Genomic DNA, 16,227 nt, shown 5'->3' with positions numbered 1-16,227 from the left:
AGTGAGTCCCACGGGGGGAAAGGGCCTGGTCGTCCAAGGAGGGCGACCAGGAGAAAGAAAAGAGAGAAAAAGAACGGGAAGGGGGAAAGAAAGGGGGGGGGGAAACAGGGGAAGATTTTTTTTTAAAAAGGGGGGCTTTAAAGCAGGGAAGGGGAGAGGAGGTTATGGACAGAGAAGGCAGGAAGGATAAGACGAGGGGGGGAAGGAGGGGGAAAGAAGAGGAAGAAAAATATGGAAAGAAAGGAGGGAGACAAACCCCAGGGGCGGGGAGTGGGGGGAATCCAGATGATGTTTAGAAAATAGAAAAGAAAGAAAAGGAGGGGGGGAAAAAAACAAGGGGGGGGGAAGGGAGGGTGAAAGAACGACAATGGCTAGTCTACTAGGGGTGGGGGGAACTGCTCTGGTAGGTCAGGTAAGGTTATGATACACAAGTATGAAAATTAATAGGTCCCGCAATGGGGATAAGCAGGGCTCGAGGAATGTCAGTCAAGTTATCTAATACTAGTTATGATCCTAGGTGGGTTGTCATAGAACAGAGGTCTCATTTTTGGTATTTTAAGTCATCAGCATAGAGCTGACCATTGAATATTGTCATTCAGTCCTAGGGTGTCTGTTCGCAGCCTCCAAATCCATCTCTGTTCATACATTAGGAGCTTGTGTTTGGCATTGATTGCTGTGGATTTAAGTTGATCCAGTACCACCCACTGCATATCATCAGGATGGTGATTGCTGGAGATATAGTGCTCTGTGAGTCTTGTGGCATCTCTTTTGCACCGGATGGTGCTTCTATGCTCGCAGATGCGTGTGCCCACTCTTCGTGTCGTCATCCCAATGTATTTCTTGTCACAAGGGCATGTGATCATATACAAAAATCTTCTTTTTCTTTTCCTTTCATTGCTACCGGTCATCCTTCTGGTAGCCTCTTCTATCTGTATTTCCTCTGCTTTCTTTCTTTTTCCTTTTTTCCTTTTCTTCCTTCTTCTTTTTCTTTTTCTTTTTTTCACTGTGACATTCCTTCTCTCTCTCTCTGTACCTAGATCTTTCTCTTTACCTTTTCACCCCTTGCCCTTTCCTTACCTCACTAACCTGCCCTATTGGCCTCCCCCTGGCTGTAGCGCACCCTGCGCAGTTTCCTCCTTTCTGCTAGCACACTATGCGTCCTTAGCTCTCTTTCTTCTCCTTGTCCCCTCTTGCTAAACCCTTAATCTCCTCAGAGTGTGACTACAAGGGAAACCCCCCCCCCCGGTTCTAGCCAGACCAGAGGCAATACGCCCCCAGCTCCGGGGTAAGTCACAATTGCATGCATGTGTGAGTGCATTTTTTCATTTTCTCACTGATTGCTGTGTCGTGTGCTGTGGTTTGCCACCTCTCTGTCACTCTGAATTAATTGTGATTTATTTATCATTTACTATAGGCCTACCCCACCGTGAACTACCTGTTCAGGTAGGACACACACTTTCACTTTGAGCACCGTACTTATTACAGGTGCTCCGACCCTGACGAATGCCCCTGACCCACCAGCACTTAGTGAGGGCAGAAACATGTTGGTCATGTTCAACCCCTTTTAGACTCCAAGAGACATTATCCTCTAACGAGCCTTCCCCCTTAGTTTTAGTCTTACCAACATGCACCACCATTAAAACTAACAAGAGCCACCGGTGACATGTTAGGTAATTTTATTATTCACCCCCTCTGGATCACTGTAACTATCCAGTCAATTCAATTTCAGCACTCCCTCTGGTTCTTTTAACCAGAGGTCGAGTCCGCCTGAGTAGTATCATCTTACTTAGGTGGGGCTAGGTGGTCATATGATGAAGCAAGACACTATTATGTGTGTGAGACCACCTAGTCCGTAAAGGAAAATCCCCTGCTACTCCTGTAGGGCAACACAGCACCCCCTATCAAGCAACCTAATGCAACCAGGAATTGGTTAAAGACTAACCCAGTCTTACCCCCTGTTCCTACTACCCCACACCTTTTGTGATTACTTACCACCTTTCACGTCAGCTCCTTACACTCAACACTGCGACATACCTCAGGGGTCCATAGTATTCAACATCTACTGAACCACATTAACGTCCCTGATTAAATCATTCAACTTCACCTTTTACAACTATTCAGACGAGACCCAAATAATTAGAAAACTATGGCCTGTAAGACCTCTACAATCCAAAACTTGATGACTGCCTCCACGATCAAACACATGAATATCATGGATATCAGCAACCTCTCATAGCTCAACACCATGTAGACAAAGATCATGACCTGTGGATGAAGGCAAAAATAACAACCTACCACCATATGGCCAGAGGAACTCAGGGACCTGCCAACACCAAGAGAAGACAGAAACCTAGAGGGAACCATGGATCCAGACACAGCCTCGTTGCCACATGTCAACATTGTCAAAAAGACAACCTTCTAACAGTGAAAGCACTGAGTCATAACTTCCCTTACTCGGATACCAACACAAATTGCAAGATATCCACACACTTGTTTTCTCGAAGATTGATTATAGGAACAGCCTATACATTGGCACGCCCAGATTAATCATGCCCAAAATATAACTTCTTATCTGCCTACAACCAAGAGAAACATCCCTTACAACCCGGTCAATGCAACCCAATGCATTTACCACACTGCCATTACCACACATATGCCTTTAGCATGCATGCCTTTAGCACGCATGCCTTTACTACACATATGCGTGGTGAAGGCAGAGAGAGAGGTCTAGCTGTCTGGGTGGAACAGGAAGGAACAGAGAGCAGAGGAGAGAGAGGTAAGTGAGGATGGGTTTGGGGGGAAGTTAGCGTCGTTTTTAGGACACAGCAGGGTTGGGTGGTCGTGGATGGTTGTTGGACAGGGCAGAGTAGGTTTAAGGGTTCAGAGTGGGGCGGCGGGTCAGGTACTCTGTATTGTCTACAGAGCTTCTCAAGGAGAAGAACTCCTATATCTACAAGTTAAATTCAAGCAATGTAAACAAAACATTACTCTTGGCACAATGGATCATCATATCACCTTAAAATAAGAGATTCAAAGGAGATGCTACTTTCTTAGCACAAGCCTGCGAAAGTCCTGTAACTCAGTATCAGGAAAAATTTGAAGCATTCACGACCATATACACTTTAGAAGACAGCTGAACCCATGGCTATATCCAAGATAACTACATCATCCCACAGCCCTGGCATAGAACCCAGAAAGATAATGATACCTTCAAGTATAATCTATGGTTTACAGCTCACAGGTATGGAACAACCCAATCAGCACACAACTTTTGATATCCAGTTAAGGTAAGAAGGGATAACCTATGGATAGCCTGAGAATTATGTAGTAATGTCAATTCATATATAGATCTTTTTGCCCACACTAATACTGTAGCCTTATAGCCAGCCGTAGTGGGCTGTACTTGCCATTAAAGGTTGCTCCAGCATTAAAGGCCCGAGCAAAGACAAGGGCCTTTAACAGGGAAGCGCTACTTTAATGACGGTATATCCCAGCTACGGAGGGCTATAAGGCTATTAAAACATTCTGCCACTAGAGGGCAGAATGTTCTAATAAATAAAACAAAGCCCTTAGGGAGCGGGAGGGTACTGAAATCCCCTTGGGCTCTGTGAAGCCTCTGTTCACAGCAACAGATGTGACGGAAAAACATTGGAATGTTGGAGCTCTGGGCTTCTACCGGTCATTAGAAGCCCGGAACACTCCATTGTTTTCAATGGACCTCCCACCATTCTAATGTTCTAATATAGCCTTAGAACCCGCCGTAGCGGGCTCTACCGGCTATTAAAGGCCCGCTCCCCGCGTTAAATGCCCGAGCCGAAGGCGAGGGCATTTAACAAGGGAGAGGGACTTTAATAGCCGGTAGAGCCCGCTACGGCGGGTTCTAAGGCTATTAGAACATTCTGCCACTCAGGGCAGAATGTTCTATTAAAAATAAAAATGTTCACGGAGCCCGAGGGGATTAAAATCCCCTCGGGCTCCGTGAGGCTTTGTTCACAGCTGTTGCTGTGAACAAAGCGAACATTGGAATGTTGGCGCTGCGGGCTTTTACCGGCCAGTAAAAGCCCGCAGCACTCCATTGTTTTCAATGGAGCCCCCACCAATCCAATGTTCTAATAACACCATAATACTTAGCAGTCGTCAACCAACTGCAGCTTAATCCTCTTACATTCACATAAGACATATCTACTACAGGCCTTGTCCATCACCCAGTGCTGTACCAGCCAATAAACCAGCCACAACCAACTGAGCAGACATGGAATAGCTGATGAAATCTGTCACACACTGCTGGTCAATCAGAACTCTAATCTAGTCGACCACTGCAGGCCCCAACTGGCTTCACATTATGACATTCCGTTATGTCTCATAATGCCATTCAGACATGGATGGTAGTAACAAATCCTATCTCCAACCATGCCTACTCAGGCCTAAAAACATTAAACAAAATATCAGGTTGGACAACAGTTGCAAGTGCAAGTCCTATTGGTCTGCTGCTTTCTGTGATAGAGTTAAGTATGTTATGCTGCAAGCTACTCCTCATCCATTTGCCAAATGAGCCTATACCGCTACTACAACTAAATCAACAAGGCAAGTATTAAATGCAATTCCCCACTACATCAACAGTACATCTACAATGATCATAACCCAGCAATACAGATAAATTAAGTAAAGTAAGTTTTATTCAATAACACTATTTAATTAACCTTAATGCTACTCTAATTGTTAACCAAACCCTAAATCAAATGAAATGTAATTACTACTATTAACCTAATGATTATGCTAACCATGACCTTATCCTTATATTATAATTTAAATACACTAAATAAAAACTAACCTAAGTGTAATGCCAATCCAAACCCAACCACTTGACTATTTTCAATGAAATTAAATTAAATAATGTAATCATCAAGCTAGCCCTAACCTTCACCTTAAATTATTTTATATTCTAATTAAATTAAATAACTGAAATACAAACTAATTTTAATCTAGCCTAACCGAACTGTTAATTAATTGAATTTAATTGAAATTAATTTAAACATAAACTCCTTACTTAAAAAATTTATTTGGAAATCAATTAAATCCTATTGAACTTGTCATACTTAACTTAGTGGCATCCTCAGTGGGTGGTGGTATTTACGATGTAGTGGCAACACGTGGATGTTGTGCATCTGAGGTACTGGGGGTGCAGTGTACTTTTAGCTGTTCCCATATGAGCCCTACTGTTGTGTACAGTGATTTACTGATCCATAGTAGATTTGTGCAGTACTTTAGAAATACAGTAGCTATACTGTAATTTCCATTTGTTTGACAGAAGCATAGTTCCAGCGGTGATTCCTCTGTGGGAGCGGAGGAGCGTCACCCCCCACACTGCTCTGCAGAAAACGTCAAAAATAAAATGATTTTATCACCATTTATTTTTGATGTTTTCTGCCAGCACACAGAGTACGAGGACTGGGCGGGGTCAGTGTGTCACTGCTGCCAGTGACTGGCAGCAGTGAGGAGTGGCGACTTCAGTTTGCGCATGTTGGTTTGACCGGCTGCCTTACTACGACCAAACTGACATGCACAATTCAAACCTCTCCAATCCAGCTGTCTGGAAAGCTGGGTTGGAGAGAAGGCACAGGCTTACAGTGCCTTTTGGTGTGTGGAGCCGGCCTGCTCCAAGCAATCAAGACACTTTTTTTCATGCTACTTCACAGCATGAAAACAGCGTCTTGATTGGATGAGGGAGTTGGCTGTGGGCTTCGCGCTCAAAGGGCATGCTGCATAACATCCGCAAGGTAAGTTATTTAAAAAAAATATTTATATTAGTTTATATGCGTAAGTAGTGTTTTCTGTATGTGTTTTTTTGGCCCTCCATTGTAATTGCCACCAACCGCCACTGCATAATTCCACAGCTATGGAGAGATGGGACCTGTGAAAGGCCTTGTGAGTCACTGGCACACTGCCTGTTTGCCATGGTAGCAGTTCCAATCTGGAAATAAAAACAAGCATTGTCAAAGGTACTAGGTCTCACCTAAACAAGAGCTATTGGCTTTGGCAAGGTGTTTTTCCATGATGTACACATGTGTGGCTGCTGTTCAGCATGGCTAACAGTTAGTGGCGTGGAGTGTCAGAGTGGAGTGGGGGAGTGGAGTGTCATGAAATGGATTTGTTGGAATGTCATAGAGTGGGGTAGAAAGAGTAGAGTGTTGTAGAGCTGAGTAGAGGGGAGTGGAGTTCAGTGGTAGAGAGTGTTGTAGAGTAGAGTGGGGTGGAATAGGGTGGAGTTGGTTGGAGTGGATTGAGGTAGTGGGGTGAATTGGATTGGAGTAGAGTGGGTGGATTGTATTGGGGTTGAGAGGGGTTGATTGAGTGGGGTGGATTGGTGTGGGCTGGAGTGGGATGTTTCGGATTGGGATGCATGGCATTGGGGTGGGGTGGAGTGTATTGGAGCGGGGTGGAATGGATTGAGTGGCATGGACTGGATTGAGTGGAGGTGGATCAGGGTGATTTGGATTTAGGTGGGGTGGATTGGATGGAGTGTGGAGGATTGGATTTCGATGGACTGGATAGAGGTGGAGTGGATTGGATTGGGTTAGGGTGGATTGGATTGGGGTTGGGGGATTTTATTGGGTTGGGGTGGATTAGATTGGATTGGGTTGAAGTGGGGTAGATTGGAGTGTGATGGGGTGGATTAGAAAAGAGTGGATTGTAGTGGATTGGACTGGAGTGGGATGGATTGAATTGGAGTGGGTTGGATTGGAGTTGGGTGGCCTGGATTGGTGTGGGGTGGACTGGATTGATATGGAGTAGATTGGATTGGAGTGGGGTGGATTGGATTGGAGTGGGGTTGGTTGGAACGGAGTAGGGTGGGTTGGAGTGGGGTGGGTTGGATTGGAGTGGGGTGGATCGGACTGGAGTGGGGTAGATTGGACTGGAGTGGATTGTGATGGATTAGATTGGTGTGGGGCAGATTGGATTGTGTGAGGTGGACTGAATTGGAGTGGGGTGAATTGTGACAGATTGGAGTGGGGTGAATTGGAATGGAGTGGATTGGACTGAGGTGAGGTGGATTTGACTGGAGTGGGTTGTTTGGGATTGGAGTGGGGAAGGGTGGAGTGCGGCAGGTTGTAGAGGGGCAGGTTGTTGTTAATTAAAGTGGGGCAGATTGGGGTGGGGCAGACTGGAGTGGGGCAGATTGAAATGGATTGGAGTGGGGCAGGCTGTTTTGGATTGAAGTGGGGGCAGACTGGAATAGGGCAGATTGTTTTGGAATGGAGTGGGTAGATGGTTTTGGATTGGAGTGGGGCAGATTGGAGTGGGCAGATGGTTTTGGATTGGGGTGGGGCAGGCTGGAGTGGGGCAGATAGATGTGGATTGTAGTGGGGCAGATTGTTTTGGATTGGACTGGGGCAGATTGGAGTGGGGCAGATTGATTTACATTGGAGTAGTACATAGTGGAGTGGGTCAGATTGTATTAGGGGTGGAATGGAGTGGGGTGCATTGGACTGGAGTGGGGGGTTGGGTTGGTGGGTGGATTGGATGGGAGTGGAGTAGGTTGGATGGGAGAAGGGTGGACTGGATTGGGGTGAGGTGGATTGGATTTGAATGTGGTGTGTTGTTTTGGATTGGACTGGGGCAGATTGGAGTGTGGTGGATTGGAGTGGGACAAATTGTCTTGGATTGGAGTGGGGCAGACTTGGAGTGGGGCCGATTGTTTTGGATTGGAGTGGGGTAGATTGGAGTGGGGCGGACTTGAGTGGGACTGATTGTTTTGGATTGGAGTGGGACAGATGGGAGTGGGCAGATTGGAGTGGGCAGATTGTTTTGGATTAAAGTCAGGAAGAGTGGAATGAAGTGGACTGGAGTGGAGCAGAATGTTTTGGACTGGAGTAGGCAGAGTTTTGTATTGCAGTGGGGCAGATTAGAGTGGGGCAGATTAATCAGATTAATTTGGATTGGAGTGCAGCAGATTGCAGTGGGGCAGACTGTGTTGGATTGGGGCAGATTGGAGTGGGGCAGATGGGAATGGGGCATATTTGTTGGATTGGAGTGGGGTATATTGTTTTTGATTGGAGTGGGCAGATTGGAGTGGGGCAGATTGTTTTAGATTGGAGTGGGGCAGATTGTTTTGGGGTGTTGCAGATTGTTTTTGATTAGAGTGGGGTGAATTAGAGTGGGAGAGATTAGATTGGGGTAGGTTGGGAGGATTGACTGGTGGGTTGGAGTGGATTGGATTGGGGTGAGTGGTTTGGAGTGGAGTGGGGTAAATTGGTGCGGAGTAAAGCGGGTATATTGGAGTGGATTGCAGTTGGGTGAATTGGAATGGGCGTGGATTGAGGTGTACTGCACAATTATGTGTTAAAGCATAATTTCAGAAATTACACATAATACAGAAATAATGTCGCTTTGCAATATTTCAAATAAGTTAATAGTCATATTTTGAGAAGAGTGTCCAAGAGCAAAAACAAAAGAAAACATGAGTGGAAAGTGAGAAAAGACGACTTGGCAAAATAAAACAAAGTTAGCTTTAAACCAAAAAAATTGCATTTTTGTCTTGGATGCTAGGCACCTTTTTGCCAGTCACAAGCCTTCTGTTTGCAAGGCAGTAGAAGTTAAAAAGAACAAAATAGTACGTCGATCACATCAGGAGCAGCAGATGGGCCCTAATTAAGTTGAGTCAATCAGTGCTTGGTCCCTGCTCCACACAGAGTAACGGAAATAATACCAGGCTTACCTTGACAAATTACAAGGCTATAAGGAAGAGTGCCATGCAAGCCAATAAATAGTGAGTGACAGGCAGGCTCCAAGCCCTTTACTGTACACAACAGAGTCTCGCAAGAGAGATGCATGCTCTAGCGCATGCACACGCAGGCTGGACCCTAGTGAGTGTCTGGTTCTCAAAATATGCAATGGTGCTACAATAGCTGTGTTCCAGGATACAAAATGCCCATGTGTCTGACCACTGCAATCAGAGCAAACCTAAATACAATCTTGAATAGAATCATCTCATATAAACTCACATGCTGTGTAATGAGTGCAGGAGCTAAGCCCTGGCAAACAACTGCTCAAGTTGAATCCCTTATCACAAGAGGAAAACTGCCCTTTTGGAAAATCAAGAGCTTTCTCCAAGTGTCAGTCCAGTGTCTCACTCTGCAAGGCATATAAATTATTCTTTCCTCTAACACCACGCTTTCAGACACCTTCAGACAGCATTTTTTACTCTTTGCTGAAATGTTTTTCCCTGTGGAGAACCCCTTTTCTCTGTACAAGCACCAATTTTAATGGTTGTCTCTTCCCCATGTCACCCTGGAAAGAGATTTACTCCTTAGTCAGAAGTAAGTTTACAACCTTTTCTAGCGTAATTTGCCGTGTCTTGGTCAGTCAACCCTGCAGCATAATTTGTTCATCCACTGCCACATATTTCCAATTGACCTGTCCACACCATTCAATAAAAAAATAAGTGTAATATTATTTCTACTGAAGGAACCCCTTTCTAGGGGTGGGGTGATCGAATGCAGTAATACTGCCCAAAATCAGCAGGGCAGCAACCCTAGAGGCTTTGATGCAGACAGTTGACCAGGCAGTTAACCAAAGAGGTTAGTGGCTGCTCTACTCCTAGTAACCATTGAGTGCTCATCTAGCATCCAGGAGAATTAATTTAAGGCTGACAGGCTACAGCCAACTATTCCACTACAAAACAAATGAAGAACGAAGATCTGCAGGGCGGTACTTACGACTTTGAAGTCTTCAGGGGTGCACGACGTTCCCTGAAAGCGGCAATCAAGCAGCATGTCCCGGATGTCATGGCCCGCCCGGCTGTAGAACTCAAACATGCTGAAGGGTTTGGGCTTGAAGCTTCGGAAGTTGGCCTTCTCCTGAAGGATTTGCAGGAGTTTCTCGTCAGCCATCTGAGTGTCAGGGATTTCATACCTGTGGAATGGAAGAGGTTCACAGAGCTACTTGTCAGCCATGGGGAGTTCACATCAGACACCTACCCATTAGCTCTTGAGGAGTACCCGTTAGCCACCCACCCAACAGCCCTTGGGAAGTCTAAGTTAGCCACCCAAATGTCATTAGAGAAGGAGTCCACCTCAGGTATCCATCCCTCAAACCTTGAGGAGACCCCCTCAACCACTCACCCATCAGCCAAGTATGGGTCCACATCAGACTTCCATCCCTCAGCCCTTAAGGAGTCAACCATAGACCCATCAGCCAAGGTAGAGGCAACAATAAACACCAATCCATCAGCTATTCCAAATTCCACATCAGCCACCCTCCTGTCAGCCACTGGGGAGTCCAACCACCCATCAGGCCATGTAATCAGCCAACAAGAGCGGGGACATTTGGAAGATGACGGAGAGAGGGAAAAAAGGCTATAGAGATGCAAGAATGTGCAGTACAATTAGCAGGCCAGCATCAAGGCATACACTGGGAAATGGTTTAGAGCTCTAGGAGATGGTATAAAATACCAGGCAATACTATATTATGATTGGTGACATTGTACAATGCCAAAAGATGTTTTTTAGTGTTTTGAGATGCCTTAAAACATTATGAGTAGCTAGAGTGCTTATGCAAGTATTGGAAACAATTTTAAATGCTTGGTGCAATTATAAAATGCCAGGAGATATTATGAAATTACATGGGATGTTGTAAAATTCCAGGGCATATGGTGAAAATGCTGGGAGGTGCTATAAAGAGCCAGACATTGTTGTAAAAAGACTGAGAGTGTTAAGTTCTAGAGAGGGTATAAGAAATAATGGGTGCTATAAACACTAGGGGACAGTATGAAATGGAAGGGATGTTATGCTGGGAAACAGGTGTTTTTAAATGTTATGGGACATTATGAAATGGCAGGTGATGTTACAAAATATAAGGGATGTTGTGAAATAACAGACAATGTGAAATGTCAGGATATCGCCTACCATGTTATTATCTGTTATAGAATGCTGTGCCATAAGCACACACCAGTGGATTTTGTGAATTGACCGGAGATGTTGGAGGGAAGTAATACATACCAGGTGTACCTAACCTTTTGCCCTGAGCCCTCCTGTTTTCGCTAACTTCGTTTCTGCTGGCCTTAGGATTCTGCACACTTTACCACTGCTAACCCTTAAAACATGTAGATTGTCCAATATCCAATTGGCATATTTAATTTACTTGTACTTCCCTAGTAAGATGGCACTATCTGTGCCCAGGTCATGTGAATTCAATGCTACTAGTGGGATTGCAACACTGGTTCTGCCACCTACTTAAGTAGCACTTTAAACATGTTTCAGACCTGCCATTAAAGCCTATGTGTAGGTAGGCCCTGAACAGCCCAGAGGGCAGAGTGCTATGTATTTAAAAAGTAGGACGTACTTTTAAGTTTTACATGCCTTGGTACTGAAAAACTCTTGAATTTGTTTTTCACTACTGCAAGGCCTACATTTCTTTTAGGATAACATTGGAGTTACCGTATTACATTTTATAAGTGTAGTTTCCAAATGGGACCAGGTAATCAGTCCTGGGAATCAGTTCATGTTTGGTGTCTCTGGAATTGTGATGAAAAATCCTAACTTATGATTAAGTCAGATTTTAAATTACAATTTTGAAGATGCCACTTTCAGAAAGTTGGCATTTTCCTCCCTTAGCCATTTGGTGCCTGCAGCCAGTCTTTTTGTCACATGACTGGGTGTGAATGATAGTTGGGCTTTGTGTATTTCTCCTAGACTGCTACATGCAAAGGGGAGCTTAGGTGTGACTGGAGGAGCCATCACTGACAGAATGGGAGGGAAGAGCTGGGCCCAGCATCACTTACACTTGAATTGGCTGTGTTCTGTCTCCACACAAAGGGCTGCATACCCCCTGTAGTTAGTCTAGAGCCAGGGCCAGGAAGGCAGGGTCCATGTCCACTTCAAAGATATGCCTCTTCAAGCTTCTCCCTACTTCAGAGGCACAATTAGGTATAAATACTGGACAGCAGACACCACCACTTCAGTACACTTCTAGACCTGTGAATACTGTGCTAAGAAGAAGGGATGCTGTGCTTGCTGAAAGGAATGCCACCCTTTTGAACTGCTGCTGTGTGAGACTGCTGCCCTGCTGTGCTGACCTGCTGCACTCTTGCCTAGGTGAGGAGGACTGGATCTGCATCTCTTGAACCCAGAGTGACTCCAAAGGCTATTTGGCTGGCCTCATGGACATAACAGGCTTCCAACAACCTTGCACATGCACCTGGATTCTGCCATCTGTGACCCTACCCTGCCAAGTTGTGCCACCCCAGTTCTGAACCCTTGGAAGTGTGTTTAAGGTGCTTTGCTTCCTCTCAGTGTCCAGCGGAACCGCCATATCTCCTCTGCTGCATGGCACAAACCCAAGCAGAACCAATATGTCGGAACTGCTGCATGGATTGGACCCATTGCAAAGACCTACATCGCAGAACTGCCTCTGCGTGACAGATTCTCGGCACAGGCTCTTGTATCGCATCGCATTACTCATCGATGGTAGCCTCAATGACAATGCCGGACTCTGCATCACTGCCTCACAGCCCTTCGGAGCCGATGCATTGTCCTGAATGCGCACCACATTCTTGACGCTGGACTTCACATCACAAGCCCCATCAAAAGGATCCTCGGTGACAACGCAGGCCCTTGCATCGCTGTCTTTCCACACCTTTGAACCAACGCATTGCTTCGGCTGCATGACGCATCTTCCACGCAGATCATCATAGCGCCCCGCAACCAAGGATTTAAGGTACTTTGTTAAGTGGGCCTAGTTGGTTCCCTGTAGCCAGCCCGTGTCCGCTTGTGTGTGATGCTATTAATTGTGTTTGACCAATGACTTTGTGTTTCACCACTGTGCATATTAGTTTCTCAATGTTCACCAGTAGCACATTACATGCTGTGTTCAGTTTAGCTGCCTATTAGCTTTGACATGGCATTAGCCATTACATTCTTTATTCAGTTTAGCTGCATATTGGCTTTGACATGGCGTTAGACATTACATTCTGGATTCAGTTTAGCTGCCTATTGGCTTTGACATGGCGTTAGACATTACATTCTGTATTCAGTTTAGCTGCCTATTGGCTTTGACATGGCATTAGCCATTACATTCTGTATTCAGTTTAGCTGCCTATTGGCTTTGACATGACATTAGACATTACATTTGATATTTAGGTTAGCTGCCTATTGGCTTTAACGTGGGGTTAGACATTGCAGTTGAGACATTGCAGATGAGCTGCGTTTTTCCAAGCTGTGTTTTTCCACAAGATGGGCCAAGCTGTTTTCTTCACACCAGATCTTAGCTGATAAGAGCACGTAGATTTTGTGTTTACCTCGCAATCCAGTCTGAGAGCGGGGGCTCGGGAGAATTGGCCACTCTCCAAGGTTCTTCGGCTCTCACACTGAGTTTGCTCTTAAGGATGACTCTGGGCTACAGAGAGGTAGATTGAATCTGCTTTGACTTCAGACAGGAGCTAGACGTCAGTTGCCTGTCTCCCGTTTGGGTAGAAAATCTCGTTCTCGCAGTTGACCGGAGTCATCAACTTGCAGACCCCAGAAAGATGAAGCTGAATATAGGCCCTATCGCCTTGCCCATATGGTGATGAATTTTGACTTTTATGCTTTGCTTTGAAGTTACGCTATAATATAATCACCTATATTTGCTGTGTACATTGCAACTGAGAAGTACTTTGATATATTTTTCTTTTCATTGCTGCGACTGCTTTTGAACGTGTGCTTCCAATCTACTAATTTCGTCTCTCAGGAACTTGTGGGGTGGGGAATTAATAACAATAAATGTCTTCTTTAAACTCAGAAGTGCATTCCAGAGAGGTTCTGTAAGCTCGGTTATGAGATAAGAGGGCCTAAACTTTTGACTTTGTCCTGGTTTGGTGCCACCAGATACCCACAGTTGTTGCTTTGTGCTTTTGGAACTATTTTCGCTAAAATCTTTAAAATTGCATATCTCTGGTTCTACTGTTTGGATTTTTGTTGTATTGGTCTTGTTTTATTTATTAAAAGAAGTTCTATTATTCTAATGGTGTTGGATCCCTTATGCATGGTGTTTTCACTTTATTCCTTTTTGAATTGTTGAACAAATACTTTACACATTGCCTCTAAGTTAAGCCTGACTGCTCTGTGCCAAGCTGACAGAGGCTTGAGCACAGGTTAAATTGGGTTTGGCTTGCACCTCACCCTGACACGGATTGTGGTTGTGCCTTGACTAGGGCTCACACCCCAGTCAACCAACAGCCTAACTTCTTACACCAGGTAATGTTATAAACCGGTTTGGTGCATTATAAATTACTCTGAGGGAGGGGATGAAAATGGGAAAATTACAAACGGGTATTATGATATGCCTAAGATGTTATGAAAGACCAGAGTATGTGTGGGATGTTATGAAAGACCAGGTAAAACAACATATGTCTAGAATGGTATGGAATGCCAGAATATAAAACAAGTGCCTACAGAAACTACAAGTATATAAAAAAATGCCTTCATGGTTATGAACGGCCTTCATTGTTATGAAAGTCCATTCAATGTATTGATTGTTATGAAAGAGTTATCTATCTATGTATGGATCTATCTATGTATGTATCTATCTATCTATCTATCTATCTATCTATCTATCTATCTATCTATCTATCTATCTATCTATCTATCTATCTATACATCGATCTATCTAATATTCACTTAAAAACCAAAGGTTATTGGGAGGTTATAGTTAGGTTCTAAATTTGCTTGCACAAAGAAATTCAGCAGTTTACTTAGAGTTATTTTCCGTAACTATAACTTGCGACCAAAGGTAACTATAACTTGTGCCCCCAGCATGCACAGTTTCTTCTTCAATAATTTGACTTCTAATGTTTCATTGATATTTTTATGGATGTTATAAAAGTTATCATGCATGCTGTAATATATGGGGGAATTAGCAATACATGGCGAGGCGCGAGTTATAGATACCTTAGGCCACAACTTATATTTACTTGAAATAACTCTAACTATAACTGCTGAAATTCTCTGGTTTTGTGTGAGTAAATTCAGAACCTAACTATAACATCCCTGTAACCTTTGTTTTTTAAGTGAATTTCTAAGGTTTTTTTAATCCTATTTCCCAACTATAATGTCCCTGTAAACTTTGTGTTTTTTCAGTGAATATCTATGTTTTTTTTAATGTAAAGTAATTTTCATAACTATGCGTTAATCCAACCACTGCTTCGGCGGAGATTGGCTGCAGGGCTTGGCTTGCGGCCAGACCCCGCGGCCAACCCCCCTAACCACCCAACCCTCTTCTGTGCTTGGGCTTCGGCCACACGCAGCGGTAGTTGGCCACAGGGCCTGTCTCTCTGAGTGTGAGAATAGTTGTGAGAGGGTGTCTCTAGGTATGAGAGTTGCAGTGAGAGTGTCTGCCTGGGTATGAGAGTCAGTGTGAGAGAATATATATGGGTGTAGGAATGGGTGTGAGAATGCCTGATTGTGCTCCAATAGATGAAAGGTGATTTCAGATTGTTTTTCAGTATGGAAACGCCGAATAGGCACACTTGCTTTGCCTTTGCTAAGACCAGAAGTTATGATCAGTTGTCCTTTCCAGAAGTGGAGCTTCAACTGAAACACTTGCTATGTTTACATTTGTAAGTGCTTCCTGTTGAGGTTTAATTTCTGTGAAATGAGCATCATGGCCAGAATGGAAGCTCACCTGCTCGTTTATCCAACAAGAATCCTCAGTTTTGCACAAAATGTCTATCCAACTGGAGTACTTTCTACTGGTTAATTAGTGCTGCCTCGTTGGGTAAATGTCCATTGTGGGGGACGGGCAGTGTGGCCCACCTCCCCCAGCTGATTTCAGCCTCAGGGACCCCATCCCCTGGGACCCACTATAATTCCATGGGGTGGTACGTGCCCCCCCACCCGTGCCTGATTTTGGCCCAGGGACCCCATCCCCTAGAACTCAGCCTTTTATTAGTTTTTTTGGGGGGAGGTGGCTGTGCAGCTTCCCCTCCCTGGGCGATTTCCTCCCAGGGACCCCATCCCCCAGGGCTCGGCCTTTAATTAGTTATTTTTTTGGGGGCAAGGGAGGCTGCGGGGCTCCCACACCCAGGCCAGTTTCATCCCGGGGATCCCATCCCCGAGGCCTGGCCTCACCATGAACATTTTTTGGGGGGAGGGGGGCCATGAGGCCCCCACTCCCCAGCCGATTTCGCCCCAGAGACCCCATCGCCTGGGGCCCAGCCATCAGTCCTGGGTGCCCCGCAGGGCAACCAGTGTA

The 16,227-nt window shown here is 44.9% G+C and overlaps 1 protein-coding gene across 1 annotated transcript in view; it reads right to left on the bottom strand.

The window, feature by feature from the left end:
• ASIC1 (acid sensing ion channel subunit 1) overlaps positions 1-16,227 on the bottom strand; it is a 324,144-nt gene that overhangs the window by 258,709 nt on the left and 49,208 nt on the right. The window contains exon 3 of the mRNA XM_069230676.1: positions 9,717-9,912. Within this exon, the coding sequence (XP_069086777.1) occupies positions 9,717-9,912 (196 nt within the window). The remainder of the gene's footprint in view (positions 1-9,716; positions 9,913-16,227) is intronic.

This window comes from Pleurodeles waltl, chromosome 4_2 (genome assembly GCF_031143425.1).
Source record: "Pleurodeles waltl isolate 20211129_DDA chromosome 4_2, aPleWal1.hap1.20221129, whole genome shotgun sequence".
Classification (NCBI taxonomy): Eukaryota; Metazoa; Chordata; class Amphibia; order Caudata; family Salamandridae; genus Pleurodeles; species Pleurodeles waltl.
This window is presented reverse-complemented; position numbering and strand designations above follow the sequence as displayed.